Source organism: Silene latifolia, chromosome 10 (genome assembly GCF_048544455.1).
Source record: "Silene latifolia isolate original U9 population chromosome 10, ASM4854445v1, whole genome shotgun sequence".
Lineage (NCBI taxonomy): Eukaryota > Viridiplantae > Streptophyta > Magnoliopsida > Caryophyllales > Caryophyllaceae > Silene > Silene latifolia.
In genome coordinates this window covers 15,893,397-15,918,193 of record NC_133535.1, presented here as the reverse complement: position 1 = coordinate 15,918,193, position 24,797 = coordinate 15,893,397, and the positions used below count along the sequence as shown (strand labels likewise).

Sequence of the window (24,797 nt, the reverse complement as noted above, 5' to 3'; positions counted from 1 at the left end):
CGCTTTAAAAAATGTGAAAGATGTTAGTGAATAGGAGGGAGTACTAGTTTATAAAGGGAAAAGAGAAAGAAAATTTGGTAGTTTTAGGGTTTTTTTTTTTTTTTTTTTTTTTTTTTTTTTTTTTTTGCAGAAAAGTATAGATTAACAATGGAAGTTGGACTTTTTTTTTTGTCAAAAACACTAGTCTTAAACCCGTGCAAATTGCACGGGTTTGTTATTTAGAATGTTGTAGCAAGGTGTGTTAATAGTGGTTGGTCTTTAACTGAACTCATATTTCATGTTCTCAATGCGTATCGTAATTTCGTTTGCAGTTACCAAAATTGTATCTATCGAGGGTATCTAAAATATGGCAATAATAAAATTACAATTTATATAGTCATATATCAAAGTATAACAAAAGTAAATGTTGTAGCAATGTGAATTGTTGTATAACCCGTGCAATATTAATTATATTAATCTTAAACCCATGCAAAATGCACGGGTATGCTCCTTTAAACTTGTTACTATACAAATGCACGGGTATGCCCGTTTATCATCTAGTACAAATCATGTAGTATTAACCAATGAAAATAATTGTGACCCGTGCATATTTAGAACAATTTTGTCGAATAATTATATAATTATACAAATATAATGCAAAATTTGATATACGAACCAATGATATAATTTTAAAATCGCAAAAACTTTAACCAGTGCTTTCCTCACAAATGTATTTGTCTATAAAGATGTTAATTAGCCTATACAAATATGGAGTATAAATAATTTATGTGTGAACAGGATAACTCAAAATTTACCATGCAATACTTGCTAAAAAAAAGTTGGTATCTCTTGTGACGGTCACAATTTTTTTTTTTTTTGGTGTTGACCAGGAGTATACCCTATCGACAGTTGAGGCAATCTCCTTCGGGGTACTGAAAGCAATTTAATGGGTTGACCCCTCCCAAGTTTGACCTTTTCATTCGCAAGAGTTAGGAAGTGAACCCCCTGACCACTTGTTTAAAAGATAAGAGCCCTTATTACTCACAGCCGTCAACTTTGGTTATGACGGTCACAAATTATGACGAACGTAAATGTGACCACATTATGATAAAAGTAATCACTTATAAAATGTCACTTATCAAATAATGGGTCACATTTGTTTCATAGAAATGGTCACATTTAGGTCCGTCATAATTTGTGACGAAAAGAGCCCGTAATAAATGAGAATTAGTGAAAAGAATATGGCCCATGTATTTTTCAAATAACGAACATTCTAAAATTCCACTCAATAAATACACTTACACTAAAATTCCTAACCCTTAACCCTATGTGAATGTCGTAACTCACCTCCATATCAATAAGGCAAGCAATTACCTCTCCAATTCTCCGACTAAATTTTTGTGAGATTGATATTGGGTAGTGAAAAAGGTAGTTCTTATTTTTTGTTTGTGAAATTCAATTTGTTTCATATTTCTCCAATCCTCCGACTAAATTTTTGTCAGCTCAGCAAGCAATTACCTCTTCATTGTTTATGAAATCCAATTTGTTTCATATTTCTTCACAACTTAAACATAATTTTCATATAGCTATGTTTTCTCTATTTATTTACTCGGTTTAATTAGTCAAAAAAATATGTGTTCTTATTTTTTTTCCATGTCACATACATGTGGTAATATTATTATGGTATACCATTATTAAATTATCTCAATACCAACAAATTTCATTTTATATTTGTATTATGATGCTAAATTATAATTAGTATACTATAGTATAATTACATTGATTATTCAAGTTCTCTAAATTTTTTATTATAATTGTAACTGTAGACTCAACAATTCGTAACAAATCAAATTGTGTAATTAAATACGTAAACGAAAGTGGCTCCTTAAAATTAGCAAAGAAAAGGCCCCACTTTGAATAGTTGACTTTTAATCACAGAGCGACACCTATGCTCTGATCCTTTAATAAATAGGATGATGTTGGTAGTTATTAATAAAAGTTACGGGGTACATTATAGGTAGTGTTTAACAACAAATAAAATTATAGGTTTGTACATCAACATTTTTACATAAATCACAAATATAATGACACACCAAAAAAAAAAAAAAATATAATGAGATAATTTTACATTATTTTGGAAATAGTTAGATTAAATACCTAATAATTTGCCCGAAATAACTCGCATAAAAAACAACAAACTGTGTTCGTTAGCTAGATGCTAACTGTCCAATGTACAAGGCACCCAAGAAAGGGAAAAACTTAATTCATCAATCAACAAGCGGAAATCATTCATCAATCAACATGAGGTAATAATTTTATTTGGGTACGTAGGATCATTGGCTTCTTTGCATCCATAATGCAGGGAAAGATTGTAGCTTGTCCATGATCCTAAGCTTAAGAAGGAAATGAGTGATTATTCCACACAAAAATCCAAGTGATGCTCCTGATTCTACAAGGGAAACCGCTGTGACCAACAACATAACAAATGATTCTTCCTTTGTGTTCATGTCCCTACAAGCCATGGCTAGCTCAAGGCCAGCAAATAATAGCAACACCCCTAGGACCCCGACCGGGAATAGGTCCAAAATTTTAATGATTGAGCTTCCCAAGACGATACCAATTATCAACTTGGCTGCACCCAAAAGTGCGACACACCCACCACTCCTACCCCCGAACTTGTATTGCCCGGCTAGGCCTCCGGCACCATGACAAGTTGGCACGGCACCGAACCAACACCCGACTAAGTTCATCATCCCAACCGTGACCGAGAGGGATGTGGCCGTGAAATCCTTTTCGGGAAAAAGATCAGATGACAACTTACACACAGCTATAACAGAGTTCAGTACAGACAAAGGTAATTGTGGAATCGTCCCTTTGATAAACCCATCTTTCCATGCTTGTTTAGAGATTTTGACAATTTGCATTGAAGAGGGTCCAAACTTAAAACCCTTCCTCACTTGTGTTGGCCCACTAGCAATTGACAAAATTAACCCTAATATGAAGATAAGAAAAGCACTAGGGAGAGCATACAAAACCCTCCTAAAACCCTTGTTTTTCACTTTATTAATCCCATTATTATTATTCTCAAAACTATCAACCAAATCACACCCCTCGTTTCTCCTCTCCTCTCCCCCTCCACTCACAAGAATAATAAAAAATGCACAAATGATAGCCAACAACAAACCATCCAAACCCAACCAAGGTCTATCACCCACACTCTTGGACTTAACAAAATCTTGATTAGATCTAACATACTTAACAGCAGACATTGCAAATGATAACCCTTGTGACAATTGAATACCTCTAACTACAGAAAGAGGTACCAACCAATACACAAGTTGCATAAGTTGTGTAACACCAAGTACAAAAAAAATTCCACCTGTGCAAATACCAGCAGCCATGATTTCAGGGATACCAAAGTCAGGATTGGCTATTGCGACGGCGGAGATAGACTTCATTGGTTGTACAGGCATTGGTACACCATAGATAGCACCAGTGAGTATATTATAAACACCAGTGAAGATAAGGGTAGTACCCAAATCAAGATTTCTTGCCAATGTTAAGGCTAGGATGATGGGAATAAAAGTACCTAAATCCCCCATAGCACCATTTAGTTCCCCCCATTTGGACTTAAAACTAAGGTTTTCCTTAAGAGTACCCCAAATATTGTAAGGAAACTTTTGATTTTTTGGATTATATGGGGTTTGTGACATTTCAAGTTGATTTTGTGATTCCATGGAGCTTGGAGAAAACAAATGAAATTGTCAAATGTTGGTATTGATTGTGAAGTGTAGGTAGGGAAGTACATCAACTGTTGTACTATAAATAGGAATATATATGGATGATTTCTTCACATTTTGGATCATCTAATTTGGCCTTTATAGGAATGAGGAGTCATTCTTTTTTCTTGTACGAAGAAAATGAGAGGTCATTTGGTAAGGGCATAAGCATAAGAGATATGAGCCAATGGAAGTGGCGATTATGATTTTTTGCAGCTGTCTAAATGCATTTCATATTCATTTACTCCGTATTAGTATATTACTCTATATTATACTCCGTAGTAAAAAACTCAAGGTGTATCTACAGATATACCTATATAACTATATTGACCAAGTTTTTTCAGTAGACGGACATTTGCAAACCTTGCTGATAGCAAACTCTAAAGTCTCCCTTTCTGATATTTGTCTACCGATTGCATTATGAGTGTTTCAATTATTTGTTTATCTTTTTATATTAGAAACTAGTTTTATGACCCGTGAAATTCAGGGGTTGTTCGGTTTCTAGTGTTAATACTTTAGTGATTTAATACAATAACATACTACGATCAATTCAATTTACGATTTTCATGTTTTAAGGGTTGTATAAATTCAATTAGTCTTTTATACACAACAGTTTATCAGAAATTAAAATTTCATACATTAGATATACTAAGATATCCCTATCAAAACTAAAGTAACTCAATGCAAGTTAAAATGAATTAATAATATAAGTACTCATATAATCAAATTAAACAAAACTATGTTATCAAACAAAGATCCCCAAAGATAGAGCACCCTCACAAATTAGATATCAAAATGTCATCAACAATTCTGAAAATAACATAAAACACACAATTAGAAATGTTATGACAAAACTAACATTTCATACCCCCATAAAATTGAAGCTAATACAATAATTAATTGTGGAACTAAATATTTTAAAGCAGCAACAACTTGAACAACAATTGGATCATTATTGTCGAATACTTCACCTATTAAACAATATTATACAAAAAAAATGCTATGTCATCCCCTCAAATTTTCCACCTTTTAATCATATATTCAGTAGGTCTCATGAGAGACCGTCCCCCACTAATTTAGTGGGAGACATAATAGGGAAAAAAGAAATTCAGTGGGTCCCTCACCCCATCATGTGAGAGGTCTCTCAATAACGCTATTGAGAGACCGTCTCTCCGGACTTTTTGTGATATTTCAAAATATATATAATAAATGCTCAAAAAATTATTAATTATTCACGATTCCACGTTGATGTCACCAATCTTTAGTTAGTATGTAAAATATAGTTGTTTAAGCAATCTTAGTATTTCATTTCTCCTTATAATCTTCTTTATTCAATAAATCATACCTATTAAAAAAAGTAACACAATAATAGTGGAATTTGTTTTATGCAATATTATCGTTATTAACTTAGTTTCACCTTAAGTAATGAAAAAAAGAGGGAATGATAATCAAATCGTAGAGATGTAAGTATATATTTACCTTGGAAGAGCTTAACACATAAATAATCTTGATAGCACCTAAATGAGAACAAAACAAACACATACGCGAAATTAAAAATGTGATGATCACTTCATAACCCAATGCAACTTCCAATAAAAAAATAAAAAAAATTAGTTAATAATATTGGTAACACATACCATTCTACTAACGATAGAGATACGAATTTTTTTGCTTACAAATTTTGCCTTCCGTAAAAAAATATATAAACAATTGAGGATGCGTTTTATAACTATTAAATATTATTTTTTCATTAATATGAAATTTAATATAGGTATAAATAAAGATCAAGTTCATGACTTTTGAGCATCCATTTTTCATTATTATGAAGTTTAATATAAACATAAATATGGGAAAATGAGAAATGGTATGTAAAAGGTTTGCATTATTATTATTATTATTATTATTATTATTATTATTATTATTAATGATGATGATGATAGATATTTTGGTTTTTCTTTAAATTATATTTATAAATTTGTAGATATTTGTAGCTTTATAATCCAAATTATTAGATTTTTTATTTACTACATATCTGACCTTTTAGCTACTATCTTTATGGTTAAGGAGGAGTTAGATCAACAAATTGGATGATTTAAATGATGAGAGTAAATTCTTAATTTATTTTTATAATTTAAATCATGATCTTATGGTTTCCACACAAAAATAAATATTACTAAACCTTATAATGAGTTTTAATAAATTTATTAAAGTAACCTTGAAATTAACAATATAAATTAATAGAATTTAATTATGATAATCCTACATGGCAAAAAATTAAATGTATTAACTTGCCTTTTAACTATATAGTTAAAATATGACATATTGATGATTATAGATATTTTGGTTTTCCTTTTAATTATATTTATAAATTTGTAGATATTAGTAGCTTTATAATCCAAATTATTAGATTTTTTATTTACTATATAAGACCCTTTAGCGACTATATTTATGGTTAAGGAGGAGTTAGATGAACAAATTGAATGATTTAAATGATGAGACTAAATTCAATTTATTTTTATAATTTAAATCATGATCTTATGGTTTCCACACAAAAAAAAAAAATATTACTAAACTTTATAATGAATTTTAATAAATTTATTAAAGTAGCCTTAATATTAACAATATAAATTAATAGAATTTAATTATGATAATCCTACATGGCAAAAATTAAATGTATTAAGTTGCCTTTTAACTATATAGTATAGATTATATAGATTTATAGATGTGACATTCGTAATGCACGCGTGGCTTTTTCTTCGCCTATGTGGCTTTGTCTACGTGGCCTTTTAAGGTTACCCTTTTAATATAGTTTTATAGATATTTTAAGGATTATTTAACAAGAATACTCCATACTATTGACAGCCTTCTCAAAATACTACGACCTTCGATTTAACTCACAATAAACTATAGTATTGCCCATATCTTCTCATATTACACTCGGGTAACCGGATACCTGTTTAGCAAGTTACTTCCCCTCATTTTCCTTGTAAACCCACCCTACCTTTTCCATCACCACATCATCAGCGGCTTAACGCCACAGCCAGAGTCTGGCATCATCCACCCACAACACGTCTATATATGAGGATGAACGAGGTTTAACAGAAGCTAAAACAAATTCATATTGTCAATATTTTGTGGTTCTTAACAATAGATCACTCATTTCTAAAGTTGGATTTACCAAAAATCATAAGAACCCCAGTTATTTCCGCTTAAATCTTCGGTAATCTGATCTGACCCAAACAAACACTTTCAAATCCCAACAACAAACTAAAAAAGCAAATAAAAGCGGTTAATTCTTTATCTCTCTCTTTGTGAAAATATCTCTCCCTCAGTTAATTAATTAAGTGGGAAAAAAAAAGGAAGGAGAGGGATTCAGGTGAGAAGTTGTGATTTATTGTTTAATTAAAAAAATAAAGAGGGGAAATTGTGGGAGTATAAGTGAAGGAGTGATGACAGGAAGGCAAGTGAAAAAAAAAAGACAGGAATATATAAAGGCAAATGAGAGAAAAAGGAAAGAAACGAAAAAGGTGGACGAGTCAAGAAGGTGAGGCATGGCCTGTCATCTTGGCCTCTGTTTTATAGACGAAACAATGGAGAAAATGAGGCGATGGTTAAGAATTGTGACGACGGCAGAAGTTGATGGCAATATTGGGTGGTTGTGGTGGTGAATGGTGTAAATGAGGATGGAATGAGCAAGATGTGGGGTTATGGTTGGTGAACGGCGGAGGATGAAATGATAGTGGATGAGGCCTAGGAGGGTAATGTATGAACGGGGTGGTAATAGGGCCTACTTAGCTTTTTAACCTGATTTTATAGGTAAAAAACGTCTAAGTATAATATGAGAAGAGGGGGTTAATAGTATAGTTTATTGCGAGTTAAATTAAAGTAGTTAGTATTTTGAGAAGGTGGATAATAGTTTAGAGTATTTTTGTTAAATAACCCATATTTTAAAGGTAAATTTGATTATTCATACTTCGTATAACTTATTGTCTACTTATCTCCTCTCCTTAATCACAAAAACTCCAGAGAGACGGTCTCTCAATAGCGTTATTGAGAGACCTCTCACATGATAGGGGTAGGGGACCCATTAAATTTCTTTTTTCCCTGCTATAATGTCTCCCACTAAATTAGTGGGAGACGGTCTCTCATGAGAACTTTTATCTAATTTTTAATTTTCAATTTCTTTCTTTTTGTTTTGATGATGGTCCATTTTTAAACTTCTTATTGTGAAATCTTACCTTTTTGGTTCAATATTTATGTCAAGCGTGTCCCTTCTGTTGTAACTCCGTTAGTATAGAACATCTGTAAATAGGGGTATTATTGGCATAAATATTGAACCTTAAAGGTATCATTGACATATTTTTAAAATTAAAAGAGGGGTATCATGAACAAATTGACAGACCACAGGGGTATCATTGGAAATTCCATAAAAAAAAAGGAGAACTTAATAAAATGATAGTCGATCTATTATCTATTGAAAAAATTCGAACATTTTGTTTACCCAAATTCTTAAATATATTCCTTCCATACCAGTTAATTGTTATCTATTTTCATTTTGGGGTGTTTACTAATTGTTACCTTTTGTATTTTTGATAAGTTTTACACTAGTGGGTAAATGTACATGTGAAAGAACTCTTTTATTTATCGTTATTTTTATCTCTTTTTTATCATTTCCTTAATCGTTGAGTCAAATAAATAAATAATGAATGACTAGGACGGTGGAGTAATACATAATTTGATATAATTTACCTAAACTAAAAATGGTAGTTGTTCTTTTCTCTAAGGTAATGCGTCTGTTTTTTTATATGTCATTCTCACTTTTTAAGACACTCCATTCTCTCTTTAATATCTCTTAAAATATAAGAAAATAATATCATGAAATGTAAACTCATATGAAAGCTCTTTTTATAAGTAACTATTTTGACACTCGTGCGTTGCAACGGGGTAATTAACTTAGTTATTTGAATGTTATTGTTGTAACTGACGCGTACCTCTTTAAAACAATACTTGAGAGACTCAAAAGATTTTGGATTGATACTTAAGTTCAATGATATTTTTATTTTATAGTCACGGGATCACCCCACCTTATGATAATCTTTTGATGTGGGACAATTCAACTATTTATACGTAGTATATTCATCACACTAATATTATTTTTCAAATTGGGACAAATAACATACTTAGAAGTACACCATATTTTTCGCACCTAATTCGACATCAAACCCGGTTTAATAATGAGCAAATACTATACTATCTATTAATATTCGTAAGTCTTTTTTTCTATTTTTTTTTATCATAATTAAAATATGTGCAACTAATATGGAATCTATACTGTATTGATATCATACATTTTACCACGAATCTAATTATATAACTAGGTTTGTGACCCGTGAAATTCACGGGTTTATCTGTTTTAGTTTTGATATTCTTATCGTATTGTTAATATTTGTTCGAGCAAAGTTGTTGATCCATTTAAAAATATACAGTCTTGAAATACATAGAAATTAGTTAGTTAATACCTTATTTCTTTGACAACTTTGATTTATTTTTTAAAATCGAATCCTGCAAGTGACAATGTGGTAGCTACTAATTTTGAGAAACTTGACAACGGAGCAATGACAAAGACAACTCATTATATATACGTGTGTTTTACTCCGAAATATAATAAAGTAAGTTTTTTAAATATTAAAAGTTGAAACCATCCTTATATAATAAATTTCGTATGGAAAAATCTTCAATGACGCCTTATAAGGTTGTAAACTCAATACCTCAGTATAGTCATCTCCAAATTATTCCCAGACCTCTCCATCAACCCTCCCATAGAAATATTTTTGAAGTCTTATCACCACGTGCATGGTTCAATTATTATTTACATCCAAAAAATATTTAGTATATCGATAGAAAAATATTAAATACAATTCAACGGTATGGTCGGTATCTACTCCATGTATTACGAATTAAATTTTCATTTCAATTGCTCAATAATCTAAAAAACTATATTCCCTAAATCTGAATTCGAAAAGGTTCATAAATTTTTTTAAGTTCCTTATTACTATTTCAAGAATTTGATCCATCTCTTGTTATACTTATGTCCACGATCCTATATAAAAATAAAATAAGTATTAAAGACTATAAAATAATCTCTTCCGGTTTTCAAAAAAAAAAACACATAAACTTAAAAATATACGGATTAGAATTTAGAAACCATGCTATTTAATATTTATCTGAAGGTTCACTTTCGCTTCCTCTTAGTACGCTTCCTTTTAGTACATGCCTTGATAATCATATGAAATGAAAAAGAAAAATATATGTTAGAGATGATTATACTCATGAATACAAAATACAAATTCAAATAGGTTGATCGGGAAAGTATAATAGTAAAATTACATAACAATATACGCTTAATAACAAATTTAAAGAAATATTATAAGATCTCCATTTTGAGATCAACGATCATCTTATAATGGTTAAAAAGCTTAAACCACTTTAAAAAGTAAATTAAATTGACATTTTAATTCAAATTTTTGTAATAAAAAATGTTAATAAATTTCATAATTTATAATTAAAATTGAATTTTTTTAAAAAGTAAATTATGAAATTTGATGTAAATTTGTAAGGGTTATATAAATTTTGGAAGTCAATATATTTAATATACAAAATTAATTTAAGAATAATGATAATATCTTTTTATATTATAGATATAAGTGAATTAAATTAATTTATAGATAAAAGATATAAATTAATGTAATGTAATAATAAATTAATAATCCATATCACATTAATTCGCCATGTCACATTAAAAATATGGAACATCACATTTAAATATACCACCTCACATTAAATTTTATCTAGGTGGCTTTTTGAATCCTATATGGCTTTGTCTAGGTGGCGTTTATTTCTCATTCCAAGGTAGCCTTTTAAGTATATTTTATAGATTTTTATAAATTTTTATACGATACATTCTGCCAAATGTAAATAAAAATTATAAAGATAACATAGAAAATATGGCAGTGAAAACATGACTAGGATTAAGATTTAAGTTACATTAATTAAAAAAGAAAAAAAGAAAAAGAAAAACTCATGATTTTAACAACTTACCACTGCCTATTGCCGTAAATTTATGTTTACTCTCACTCACCTCCTCAACTTTCCCTATCACGCTTCCTTTCATATTTTTAGCCTAACTCCTTCCTCTCAGATTTTCATTTCCTCTGTAATTTTTAGTTTAGCTCCTGCATCTTCACTTCAACTTGTTTGCTTTATTTTTAGGGACCCTATACTTGAGTCGTTTTTGCTGAACATCACCATATGCTCTCTTTCTCTTGTTTGAATGTCTCCCATATTTTATTCTAGGATCACTTGGTAAAATCGAGCTCTCTTCGACCATTTTTCATAGAGCTTGCCCATTAAGTGGCTGCTAAGAAAATGAGTACGAAGCCTCATGAGTCTCCTTAGTGTACCAAAATGCTACATAACTCTCCGGATCTTGGTTATAATAGCACATATGGACGAGGTAGGATGCTCACATGAAACTCCATTCAAATCCAAATATTTGCATGCACATGCATATCTTTTGATCAAGTTTGACTGTATACGACAATATACTATTATGGATGTATTTCACCTCGTACACATTTGTACTAGCTTCTATTGATACTGAGTTTTTTGTAGCTTGCCTAAAGTCATTCAACTCTTGTAGGTTACAAATGTCCTTGGTAAGGAATCGAAAGAGGGTGCGATGATTTTAACCGACCGGGCTGTAGTTGAAGTATGGTTTTATTAGATATTTTTGGGTAAAATGTTAGTATATTATATAACGAATATCAATTTACAATGGTATAGAAGCTAAATAGCATAAGTTCTCATTACATAAAGTTTTTCCTTTCTAACCAATCTATATCATCAATCTTCATCTGCTGTTTGTCACGACCTCTGACCCTTACTCTCATCTCCTCTATGATCAAACTAGCAACCTTATCTGGCCTTCGAAGGACCATCTCCACTCTGCACTAGAGTTGTTCAAATGCGTACTTGGGTCGGACCGTGAAGAAAAAAGTTGCCTTTAAGACTATAGTGGTTGGTGAAAGTAATTAAATCCCTTGAAGGGTTTCTCGTTTATTATTCACAATATATACTCGAGGTGCAACTACCACCCTAAGATTACGATTACAACCGAATATATTCTAGGCTATATTTTAGGATTACCATGTGAACAAGATAATATGGAATATACAATAAAATATGCAAAGATATTTACTAATACATCCCCGCAGTCGGAACGGGAGCGGAGCGAACGCTTAGACTGTCTCGAAATCGGGTAAACAAATACTTGGGAAGACCTTTAGTGAAAATGTCCGCGTACTGATGTTCTGAAGGAACGTGTAGGACTTTAACGAGACCAAGGCGAACTTTCTCGCGAACAAAGTGAATATCAATCTCGATATGTTTAGTTCGCTGATGTTGGACGGGGTTGCCGGAAAGATAAACTGCGGACACACACATTGTCGCAAAAAATGAGACTGGCACGTGAGATAGGCATATGAGCTCGAATAATAAGTTTCGAAGCCAGCTTGTTTCGGCAACCGCGTTAGCTACACCCCTATATTCAGCTTCCGCGCTAGACTTAGAAATAGTGGGTCGTCTTTTAGACGACCAAGACACTAAATTGTCACCAAGAAATACGCAACAACCGGAAGTTGAACGTCGTGAGTCAGGACAACCAGCCCAATCCGCATCCGAGTAAGTGGTGACATTATGATTGTCGGATTTGGAGATTGTCAAACCGTGGTCTAAGGTGCCCTTTAAGTAACGTAAAATGCGTTTTAAGAATTGGAAATGAGGCGTGCATGAATAAACAGACCTGTTGAACGGCATATGTGATATCGGGCCTTGTAATTGTGAGATATTGGAGAGCTCCGGCAAGGCTACGATACAATGTTGGGTCAATAAGAAGAGGTCCAGCCGTGGTAGATAGCTTGGTACCGGGTTCAACAGGAGTGCATACGGGATTACAGGTATCCATGGAAGCGCGATGTAAGATGTCACGAGCATACTTTGATTGCGAGAGAAATAAGCCCGTATGATTACGATGTACCTGTATTCCAAGAAAATGATTTAAATTCCCAAGGTCGGACATAGCAAACTCAGCCGAGAGGGCTTTAATAATCTGTCGAAGTAGAGTAGTGCTAGAGGCGGTGAGAATAATATCGTCGACATATAAAAGTAAATACGCCATATGATTGCCATCTCGATAAATGAACAGAGATTGATCAGAAACACTACTCGTGAAACCCCGGGATTGAATGAATGTTGCGAACCGATGATACCAAGCGCGTGGGGCTTGCTTTAAACCGTATAATGACTTTCGAAGGCAACATACATGATGGGGAGCAGAGGACGCAACGAAATCGGGGGGTTGATGCATATAGACTGTCTCAACAAGATCACCATGTAAAAACGCATTCTTGACATCCAATTGATGGATTGGCCAAGAACGAGAGGTAGCGAGACTGAGCACCGTTCGAATAGTGGTAGGTTTGACGACCGGGCTGAACGTTTCATCGCAGTCAATACCAAGCTGTTGACATCTCCCATTTACTATGAGGCGTGCCTTGTAGCGCTGCAAAGACCCGTCAGATTTTTATTTATGACGAAAGAGCCAGAGGCACCGTATAACTGGAGCATTAGTGGGACGCGGTACCAATTCCCATGTTTTATTTTCAATCACAGCTCGATACTCATCGGCCATGGCAGCATGCCAATTTGGGTCCCGGAGGGCTAGGGTGGGTGACTTAGGTATAGGGGAGATGGCGGGGGAGCTGGTGGATACTAGGTCCATGGGGACACAGGGTTTGAATATCCCGCGCATAGCTCGGGTGTTTATGGTGGGAGCACGGGGTGGAGGAGGTGGGGGAGGGGGAGGAGGTGGTGGGGTAGGTGGAGGGGGATGTGGGGGAGGTGAAGGAGGGACATTTGCGGAGTTTTGGGCAGGGGACGGGTTTGTGGGTGAGGAATTGTTTGGGTTGGCAGGCGAGGTATGGGGTGGTGTGACAGGAGTGCGTGGGGAGTTGGGCAGGGGTGGGTCAGGTGGCGGCATAGAAGGCTGTATGAGGGCGTCGATGAGGGCAGGGGAGAGGCCACTGGTGGGGGGTATGCGGGTGGTGGTCGATGAGAGGTTTGCAAACGGGAATTATGATTCGTCGAAGGTGACATGATGGGAGATAATAAGCTTACCACTACTAAGATCAAAACATTTGTAACCTCGAAACTCTTGTGGGTAGCCAATGAAGACACATTTTGTGGAACGAGGTGCGAGTTTGTGAGGTCGTTTGGACGATAAATTTGGATAACAAGCGCATCCAAACACGCGTAAGTGAGAGTAGGATGGGTAGTGTTTGTGGAAGAGAGCGGAAGTGGGTGAGTGGTGGTGCAGGAGTTTTGTGGGCAAGATATTATGCAAGTGCACGGCTGTGTGAAGAGCGTCCACCCAAAACTCAGACGGCGTGGATAAGTGGTGTAGCAAGGCGAGGAGGATTTCATTAATGCGACGAATCATACGCTCGGCTTTGCCATTTTAGGATGAAGTTTGTGGACAAGAGAACCAGAATATAAGGCCATTTTGGTTAGAAAAATTTCGAAAATCATTATTGTCGAATTCTCTGCCTAAATCACATTGGAAAGCTTTAATATTTCTCTGAAATTGAGTTTTGACATAATTACGGAAATTGAGAAATTTTGTGAAGGTGTCGGATTTGAATTTTAGCGGGTAGACCCACACAAATTGTGTAAAGTTGTCAATTAAAATTAAATAATACTTGTAACCGGCTTTACTTGTGACGGGTGAGGTCCATAAATCGCTATGAACTATATCAAAAGGTGCGAGAGTAGTAGAAGATGAATCATGAAAGGGCAATCGTCTGTGTTTGCTTATTTGACAAGAATGACATAAAGACGAGTTTGATTTGCTATTACAATCAATACGAGAATTTGACTTAAGAAAACTTAAAATATTAGCACCCGGATGACCAAGACGGGAATGCCACACATCGCATGAAAAGGTAAAAAATGCTGGCGTGACTCGGAGGGCTTCGAGGTGGACTCGGTTGACACGGGGTATAAATCACCATCACTATTGCTCCTCAGAATCAGATTCTCATTCGCTAAATCCTTCACAGAAAAACCACACGGGTCAAATTCGACAGAAACGTTATTGTCTTTTGTAAATTGTCGAACGGAGATTAGATTTTTGATAATTTTCGGGGTATATAAAACATTGTGAAGATGAAGGGTTCTATTCGGGGCTGCTAGAGTGGTTGTTCCGGACCCATGAACTGGAATGCTAGCACCATTGCCGACATAAATTGAATGTATCGAACTATTAGTAAGAGGGGAACGGAACATACCTGCGTCGGCACTTAAATGCGAGGAAGCACCGATGTCCATATAAAATTGCCCTTGGTTAAAGGGCTGCAGCTGAAGAGCGGCAAAGGCTTGAGCCAAGTCTGTGGGCTGTATTTGTTGCTGACCATCATCAGAGGCCACGTGAGGTTGGCCAAAAGTCGGGCCTAGCTGTCGAGAGCCACCACGGCTGGAATTAGACCGAGGGGCAGAAGTCGCAACAGGAGCAGGTCAGGGTTGCCATGGAGGGGTACAGCCAGGGTAAGTGGGGTACGGGCAAGGAGGTGGCGTCCACGATACAGGCCATCCCGGTAGTAAACCCCACGGTGAAACACTTCCATTTGCGACGGAAGACGATGGCTTGGACTGATGTCGAGAGCCCCCACCATTATAGTTACCCTTGTTATTACCTTTCTTGCCACCATTGCTTCGCTTGTGTTGGCGAGAGGAGGTAGGGGAGTCAGAATCGGTGGAGGGGGCAAATGGAGCAACGAGAGCCGTGGCATCTTCACGACTGGACTAACGGTGGTTCTCCAATTCAATCATGCTGCGGGCTGTTTAAAACGCCGGTAACGTTTGATTTATGTAGGCTGCGACCGTGTCGTACTCCTTGGGCAGACCACGCACGAGTTGAAGAACCAAACGTTGATCAGTAATAACTGCTCCAACGTCTTTCAATTGGTCTGACAATTCGCGAAGGCGTTGACAATAGGCATCAAAAGACGGGAATTTTCTGAGCTTGAGATTGTGGAATTCGCTCTCAAGACTGGCGGCACGAGCGCCCTTGTTGTTGAGGAAGATGTTTTTGACGCGATTCCAGGCCTCTTGAGCGGTGGAATCGGGTTCAAGAACCCATGGCAGGAGGTCATCAGACATGGTGCCATATATCCATTGAAGGACATGGGCATCGATCTCATACCACGCCTCATATGAGGCATCCGTTTTCGCAGGAGCGGGTGTGCCGTCAATATGGTCTAAGACCTTGTATCCACGAGTGTGAAGAGTGAAAAGGTTCACCCAAGACGCGTAGGATACCTTAATGCCATCTAACACACGTACTTTGTTTTGGATGTTAGTCACGGTGTAGACGGGGTGAAGAGAAGTTTTGGGAGTCGAGTTATCACCGATGGCCATTGTAGCGTGAGGCTAGGTAATCGATGATGCAACGACGGGTGTTTTGCCGGGGGCAAGACGTGGGCACATGAGGAACGATTTAACCTGATACCATGAAAGTAATTAAATCCCTTGAAGGGTTTCTCGTTTATTATTCACAATATATACTTAAGGTACAACTACCACCCTAAGATTACGATTACAACCGATTATATTCTAGGCTACATTTTAGGATTACAATGTGAACAAGATAATATGAAATATACAATAAAATATGCAAAGATATTTACTAATAGTTGGGACTCCGTCTGAAATGCCAATCGACATATAGTGATGACTTGGAAAATGATAAAATCACATAATGTGGTTAAGATACTTATATATTGATGGGTGGTTTTTTAGATGTAGGGGGAATAGCCCCTTACCCGGCCTTTCTAAGACCTGATTTTGATGATTTGGTCGAAAAATGTCTAGTACCGCAGCAGGGGTTCCTTATAATGCTTGCGATAGCGACTTGAAACAATTTTAAGATCAACTCTATTGTTTGCGGAGATGTCTACTGCATTTACAACTAATTTAATGGAAATAGTTCTTCATTTGTTATTCTCTGCGTGAATTTTTTTTTTTGATAACGTAGTCTTTCATGTCATTACATTATACTGTATCAGTCACCAGATTAAGCATTGCTTATTAGGCTAGTTTGTAGTAAATTGTATGCCAGGCTCTCTCGGAATGGTTCGCAGGATTCTTATTATGTTGCTGTAGTGTCATGGTTAAAATTCTTGTTTTTCGTTAAATATGCAGTTTGTAACCTACAAAGAAGTGAGGGAGAGGTTCCCCGATCATCTATGGCTTGATGTTATTTCCAAAGGTGATCTCTTGAATGACAACCCATCAGTTTTTGTAACTGAAGATTTAAGCACAGAAAATCCAGACCTACCGAGATATCGGATGATTGGGCCTCATGGAGCTATCCGTGTATCTGTAAAGACCAAACTTGGTCTTGACGAGGTGCTGCTTTTATTTATTCTTAATTTCGCTTAATTAGCTCTTCATAATAGGAAAGCATTTAAGTCCGGCCATCTTATACTCTTAGCTCTCCAAAGGTGAAGATTCAAGGTTTAGGGATGCAGTGTTGACGTTTAAGATCAAAAATCCTCGAAAGTTTCACCTGTTGTACGTTAAATTTACCCTGTGCCAGTGTTACCAAAAACTTGTACCCATATAGTTAGAGTTTTGTGACACTACATATTGATTTTGAGTCTTGCCCATGTAAGGCCTTCCATCTCATCTTCATTTACCTTGTTTTACTGCAGTTGAAACAGAGAGTTCACCAGTTATTGCTCTCGCAGTCAACTAAAATCAAAAGCCAAATTACGGAATCAGAGAGTGCAGACGTCGCTTCATGAGCAACCGTGCACTCGGAAGATGTTAAAGCCTAGTATTGTCTAGAATCAGACTACTCCTTTGATGGAAGAAAACGATCTTGGCTCAGAAAGATGCCCGTTCTTATATGCAAAGGATATCACCCTCGGTTCGCTACTCTGCTTGTACTTCTCAAGCAATTGCAGGTATATGGGAGAACAAAGCTTAAAAGGCCAGCCCTGATTGCAATCGGTTCAGAAAAGCAGGCTCACTTTGAAAAAGGTAATAGATGAAAATTTTGTGGAAGCATTCAACTATGAAAATTGTTGACCGTTGACGCGATTTCAAATTTTTGACTTATAACTTTAACTTGTACGGAGTAGTAAGTAAAACTAAAACTGTTTATTGCGAGACTATTTCGACAGTCACGCTCTGTATTGTTCTTCAACTTTACTAACACTCAGTGTTAGTAAAGATCTACTTAAAGAGAAGATACTCTCTACCGAAAATGCGTTTTTTGGGGTGTTTTGGTAAATTTCTACCAATTAGGGTTAAAGTGACCGCTCTTTTTAGCCTCGTATCGGGGGTTAAATTATATGTGATTTGTGACGGAATATTCATGTAATTAAGGCGGAGTGACGATATGAACAAAGTAAAGGACAAAATAAGGAAATAATGACACAAAAGATTTTGGTGACGCGGAAAACCCGATGTGGGAAACAACCGCGGGGGGAGTCGGAATCCCACCAATAGTCCACTATGTAGTAATCGGAGTACAAGTACAATATCTAACGGTCCGGATCTGATGAAGAATAATCTGTCCGGGGCGTAAAATAGACAGACGGAGTATTACCGGATGTCAGGGGTTATTTGTGGGTTTGTTCTGTTTGTACGTAGGTTACTTTGTAGCATGGTATTCATGAAGTAATGACTAGGTGATGATCACGTAATGATGATGGTGATTATGTAGGTTAATCATTAGATAATGATGAGGGGATGGCTTTGGTGTTATACGTAGCCATGGTATTAGGACGCTGCTACTTGGTTGCTTGCTTTCCCTTTCGTTGTATATGACGGTATAAGCTTGGTAGTATTTGTTGTAGGGTGAATGATGGATCCTTTCTCTTGTTTGTCTTCCTTGTATTTATAGTGAATAAATCCTAGTGGGTTTATTAGGGCTTCCCACTTAATTGTCTTGTTCCTCAAGGTAGAGTTTGGTAACAACTTGGACTTTCCTTATTCAGAATATGGCAATAATTAGGTTTTCCTTGTCTCACCCGGGATCTTATTAATATCTTAGTCCAAGCCGAACTCTTTTTCACCTGCTGTCCTTCCCGGATTATTCTGCTTCCAGACCTGCCTCTCTGGCTCGGTCCATGGGCCCGACTCCCCTTGTATATAATGGGTCCATTGCTCATTAATTATCCACTTATCTCGTGCCACGTAGCCCAGGCAAAATACAATAATTTTGGCCCTAACAGTTGCCCCCAATTTCGCTTCTCAGCTTTGTTGAGGAGGGAAATTGATTCTTCAAGCTCTGTCTACTGTCGCTATTCTGCTACCGGTAAACCGTTGCTATCCACCTGGGTTATGCTGCTATTCTGCTGGAAGAAGGTGCAACCAACCTACTATGACAGTAATTCGAAACTTTTCTTTGGAACAGATCTTTGAAGCTTTGATGGAGAAGTCCATTTGGAATTCTCGCAGAGCAAGTGCTCGTCGCTTCACGGATCCGACTCTGCTAGATATACTTGAGATAATTCCCGCATCCCTACTCGCACCTGCACTCGATACCGACCGCTTGATTCGCTCGAATCGTACTCTGCTGTTCTTGTAGACTAATTTCTGGCTCACCTTGGTTCTGCTGATCGGGAGGTAGATGTAAGCTGATTTTTTACTGATGTAGACTCGTAGACTCCTGTTAGCAGACTTTTCAGCAAGTGGACTCCAGGTGGGTTTCTGCTGGAGGATGCTCAGAACAACTGGTGGACTCTAGGATCCTGATCGCGTTGGGTCCTGATGGCTGGTGCGGGGAATTAGACGGCTGGTTCTAGAGTCTGGAAGCTGGCTGTGGGAACCAGACGGTTGATGCTGGAAGCCTGATGGCTGAATCTGGGAACCAGACGGCTGATGCTTGGAGCCTGATGGCTGAATTTGGAAAACGGACGGCTGACACTGGGGACAAGATGGCTGGCGCTGGAATCCTGTTGGAGCACTTTTCACATGTTCTTTCCGTTTGGTTATCTGGTCACCAAGGGTGAATCTGGTGGTTGGAGCATTCGGCATAAGTTTGCTGTGCATTTGCTATGTAGGGGATACCTGGCTGCTGAACACTGCTTCATTGTGAGTCTTCTTTTTACCGGCCCCTTTCTTTCTTTGCCCCTGTGCTTCCCTGACTGATGGTTTTCTTCATTGCAGGCTCTTCAATCATCTCTCTATCTTTGCAAGATGTTGTGCCAAACTGAGGGAGCAGCTCCATGCGGCCAAAAAGGAGGAGGCAGCTAAAGACCAGCTGGCGAGGACGCAGGAGGCTAACTGCGTTCTGACTTCTGGGTTGACAAAGGCAGAGGCCCGTGCTGATGAGATGGCCGAGCTAGCCAAGAATGTGGGAGCCTATACTGCCTTTGAGGGGCGGATTGACTGCATCCGTGCTTACACTGAGGGGAGGCACACATCCTGGAACCTGGAGGAGGAGCTGGCCGAGTTTGCCCGTGCATTTCCCAATGGTATGGATCTGAGCGCCCTGTTTCCTCCTGAAGCTGAGGCTGCTAATCCGGAGCCTGATTCCACCGCCATGGATATCTCTGGGGTTATCTCTGGGACTGTAGAGGAGATCCCGGCGGAGCAGAATGGTGACGACGCGGCTGAGACTCCTGAGGCTGTTCAGGTACCTGTAGCAGAGAAACAGGTGGAGCACGGGGAGCAGAGCATTGGTCAGGATGCAATTGTTGAGAGGATTGACCTCTCTTAAGTTTTAAGTTGTCTGGGGACTTGACCCTGTGTGGTGCAAGTTTGTAAAAACTCTTTTTTTTTTTATCTTTTGGCTTGTTTTGCGCCTGCTGGTATGCAGGCTTCAAACTTTGATGGTGCCTGCTACAGGTAGCAGGTGCCTTAAATTAAAATAGTTATGGGTTCAGGTTTTAGGCCCTCTTTTTGTTATACTTGCGTTATTTGCCATTGATTTCTGGAGTTGTGATTCCGCATAGGTGTTTTCAGGAGGCTGACCTGGCTCCAGGTGCACAGCCTGCGTCCCTGGTGACAGGTTTCTGATAACATATTTTACCCATGACGTAAAATATCTTATCACTAGGGTTAGCTGACTGGAGCATACCTTCATTGAATGTTTCTGACTAACAAGGAATGTTGCGTTCCTTGTGGTTCCAGACGTTTGAAATTACGTGCGTGCACCTTTTGCTCTACGACATAGCTATGGAATTACTGAGTTAACGTTAAGGTATGGGTTGTCTTAGTATGCCGTACCCTGCGCGCTACCTCGGCGTATGCTCTCCATGTGGCTTGACTTAAGATAAACGTCTTCGCAGCCTCACATAGCAGGGGTTGGACCCTCACAGTGTCCCTTGCCTGACAAGCAACCAACATTAGTGTTAAAGCCTTTCTTCCTAGAAGCGTAAAAGATAACCAAATAGTACAAATAACTGGTGCTATCTCATGGTGTTCCAGGGCAACATTTGGATCCAGGAAGCCACAACGCGTACCACTTGGGTTTTTAGAAAATATTTTGTTTTAAATAAAGAGGAATAAATAAAAAACACAAAAACAAATTTTGAAACTAAAAAAGGACTCGATAAAAAAATATTAGTATAAAGGTTTTTGCTTCATGGACTGTTGAAAGGTACTCTGTACACTAAAATTTCGGCACTTTGTCAGACAAAGTACTGTCGGGGATTATACAAGATTTGACCTTGCATGGCCATCAATCTGTACACCCTATTACCTGGCGCTTTCAGCCTTGTGATTTTTGGTATTTTCAAATATCTTTCATTGCACTAGGTCCTCTACTGCGAGAGTCCTGATTCTGACGTTGTTATCATATGCCTTTGCTTCTGATTGCTTATACGATGTCATGCGTATGTGAGCACTTCTTAGTTCAACTGTTGTGGCTCTTTCTTTTTGTTATCGTTCCAGGTTCTCAACATTGAGTTTATTGTTTGACCAAGCTTGCTCGATGGACTGTTGGCTTCTGGCTGTCGCGTGAGGGATGTAGTCTCTGCCCCCTGCATGACTTTCACGGCTTTGCTGTGGATGGCATGCAATATAATATTAGACCCATGCTTGCCTTTTACTTTCTTGCCGAGGGTAGTGTCATTTGTTTTTTCACGTTCCGGTGTCCAGGGAACCAGGCTGGTGGCAGCATGTGTTGTGATTTTTTACTTTGGGCAACTGATGCAAGGACGTGTTCTGCAGCATTGTGGCTGCTGCCCGTCTCCTATATATTCAGGGTGCTAGGAGCTTTTATGTACCAGCGGTACGTTGATTGAATTGCCCCCAATGCCATTGATTCATGTCCTGCAAGCTGCTGGCGGAGCCACCTGTCCTGCTGGCCTGACCTGTGCGCGGGAAGGCTGTTTCTGCAGGCCGAAAATTTATTGCAGGGAGCGCTCTGCATTCTGCGTCCTGCATCCTGCATTCTGCATACTGCGTTCTGCGTCCTGCATTATTCTGCGTCATATGCTGCAGGAGGAGCGATTTTATATGGGGAAGGAGTGACAGGTTTTGAAGTCTGAGTAACCACTCCTGCTGATAGGGAGATCTCCTGCAAGAAAATATTCTAATAGGGCCATCAGATGGCATAGCCAACGACCTTCCAGTGCTCAAGACAGTAGTTATTCAAAATATAACAGGGTAACAAGATTACAAAGTTACGAATTATTATAAGAGCGACATATGGACATGAATCTTTCTGTTCTTTGTTTACTGATGGTTTTAACACATGAATGATGAGCATACGTGATAAGATACTCTAGCTTGAATGCTACCTCCAAGTTGTAAGGACGTCTGCCTCCAGGTTCTGGCCCCCGGCTGGGGACCTGTCTGGTTCCAGATATTTTCAGGTGCCTGACTCTCAAGGTCACTGCAGGCTCGGACTATCAGGTTCCCTGTCGGGGGCCAGAACCTAGAGGTTATTGCAGGTCAACAAAATTCTCCATTTTTAACAACCACTGAAACCAAAGGCTTGACGAAGTTACCTTGTCTGGGAAAGTGATCGAAAAGGATGCCAAAGCCTAAAAAGTATGGTGATTGCGCTAACTTACCAACTTACAAACCTCAAAATCTCTTATCTAAACAGGGAACTCGATATAAGCTATGGGAGAGGTATAATCGTCAACAGTATACTGTAATGAGTAAAAGATGTACTGTGAAAATCAAAGACTCTTTTTTTTGTAATTACATAGTCTGTATAATGTTTTGAAGTTAAGAGAAAATAGTGATATTTCATTACTAAATAATAAATAATAAATACGCCATCTATTTTAATAATGAAGACATAAATGGGATGAATGGAGTATTTCTTTTGTTTGAAAAATGGAGTATTTCTTTTGTTTGAAAAATAGACATAATGGCCTTTGCATTTTTAGAAGAAATTTTTATAAACGAATAATTTTAGAAAACTGAATTTTAAAAGGTATTTTAGTAGTTTCCAGTTTACCCCTAAGAAATGAATTTTAAAAGGTATTTTAGTAGTTTCCAGTAATTTTTGAAAACTGGTATTTAGAAGGCTGTAAAAATTAATTGACCCTTTGTTTTACTTTGAATTTGTTATAAAGAAAAAAAAAAGAGTGGAGAAAACCATTTATAATATTTTTATTCAATGGTAAATGAACAAAGATGAACGTGAATAATCAAATTACCTACTCCGTAGTATACAATGACTATTTCCAAAATAAAAAGATAAATAAATAAATAAAACACTCTAAAATAGAATAGAATAAGTGAATAAATGACCGAAACGGAAGAAATACGTTAAACGTTTACTTCAAGCTACAGTCTACAGATGGTTGACAGTTGACTACGACTTACTCGTGGACCTTGTCGAATTTTTTTGGCGTGCGTTACTTTACCTTTTGCAAACAAGAATTTGTGTTTGCAAACTGTATATTCCATGCATCTCCAACTTTTCCAACAAAATACGAGTATATCTCAAAAATGTTTAATGTTGTACGGAGTACGTTTTAAAATCAAAATTATGCACCTTAGTGCTCTTCGACATATATATACTTCCTCCATTTAACTCCACTCTACCACTTTGTTTTTTCACGTTCGTCAACGCGTGTTTTACACGGTAAATATCGTTAGCTACGTATTTTCAAAAATTATAAATGTTAGATATTTTTAATGTACTCGTAAAGATGAATCAAACAAGATCTCACATGAATATATTTTCACTTATATATCGAGAGAAAATCGAGATTCAATGTGCACTTGTGAATAGTATAGAAAATGGAAATAGGTAGAGTGGAGTTGAATGGAGGAAGTATATTTTTACATGACATCGTATCCTTTTTACATTTGTTGTAATACTTGTAATACAAAGATATTTATAATCCAAACTACCGTCAAAATAAAAACCTTATAATTTTATTAAATCACAATTTATAAACAAATGAGATATTCTCAATACAAAATTAAAATTCGGATAATTTCATTTAATCATGTTTTACTAATGAAAATCTAATTAAATTCATTGCATATTTTTCAATAAAATATACTCCGTAATAATTTATGCAACGTATTCTGTAATACTCCGTAATTTGTAAGATGAGTATATTGTGATAACGAATTCATTATCAACTCATTTTCCATTAAAAAAAAACATAATAATAATAATAATGAGAAAAACAAATCAACAAAGTTAATAATCAACGACTTTGATTTAATTTCCATAAGGCTCTAAGCTAATTCCAAAATCAAGAGGATACCCAATTTGGGTAGAAACATGTTGAACAAATAAAATAAAACGAAACAATACATTTCTTTTCTTAATTGCTTGTTGTTGATGATAATTTTCAGGAATAACTTGATGCCTACAAACCGGGCATGTCGAATGAGATACAAGCCATGGATCAATGCATTCAACATGGAAGCAATGCTTGCATTTAGGCATCTTACGTATCATTTCGCCTCGGGTTAATTCTTCTAAGCAAA

At 36.9% G+C, this 24,797-nt stretch overlaps 2 protein-coding genes across 2 annotated transcripts; both read right to left on the bottom strand.

Annotated features, from left to right (window-relative positions):
* Positions 1-2,229: 2,229 nt before the first annotated feature.
* LOC141607829 (molybdate transporter 1-like) lies at positions 2,230-3,932 on the bottom strand. The gene has a single exon (XM_074427174.1). It carries the CDS (start codon positions 3,714-3,716, stop codon positions 2,313-2,315), a length of 1,404 nt encoding a protein of 467 aa, XP_074283275.1. The 5' UTR covers positions 3,717-3,932; the 3' UTR covers positions 2,230-2,312.
* An 11,781-nt stretch (positions 3,933-15,713) lies between these two features.
* Positions 15,714-16,289, bottom strand: LOC141607178 (uncharacterized). Its single transcript, XM_074426540.1, has one exon. The coding sequence runs from the start codon at positions 16,287-16,289 to the stop codon at positions 15,714-15,716; it is 576 nt and encodes a 191-aa protein (XP_074282641.1).
* Positions 16,290-24,797: the final 8,508 nt, after the last annotated feature.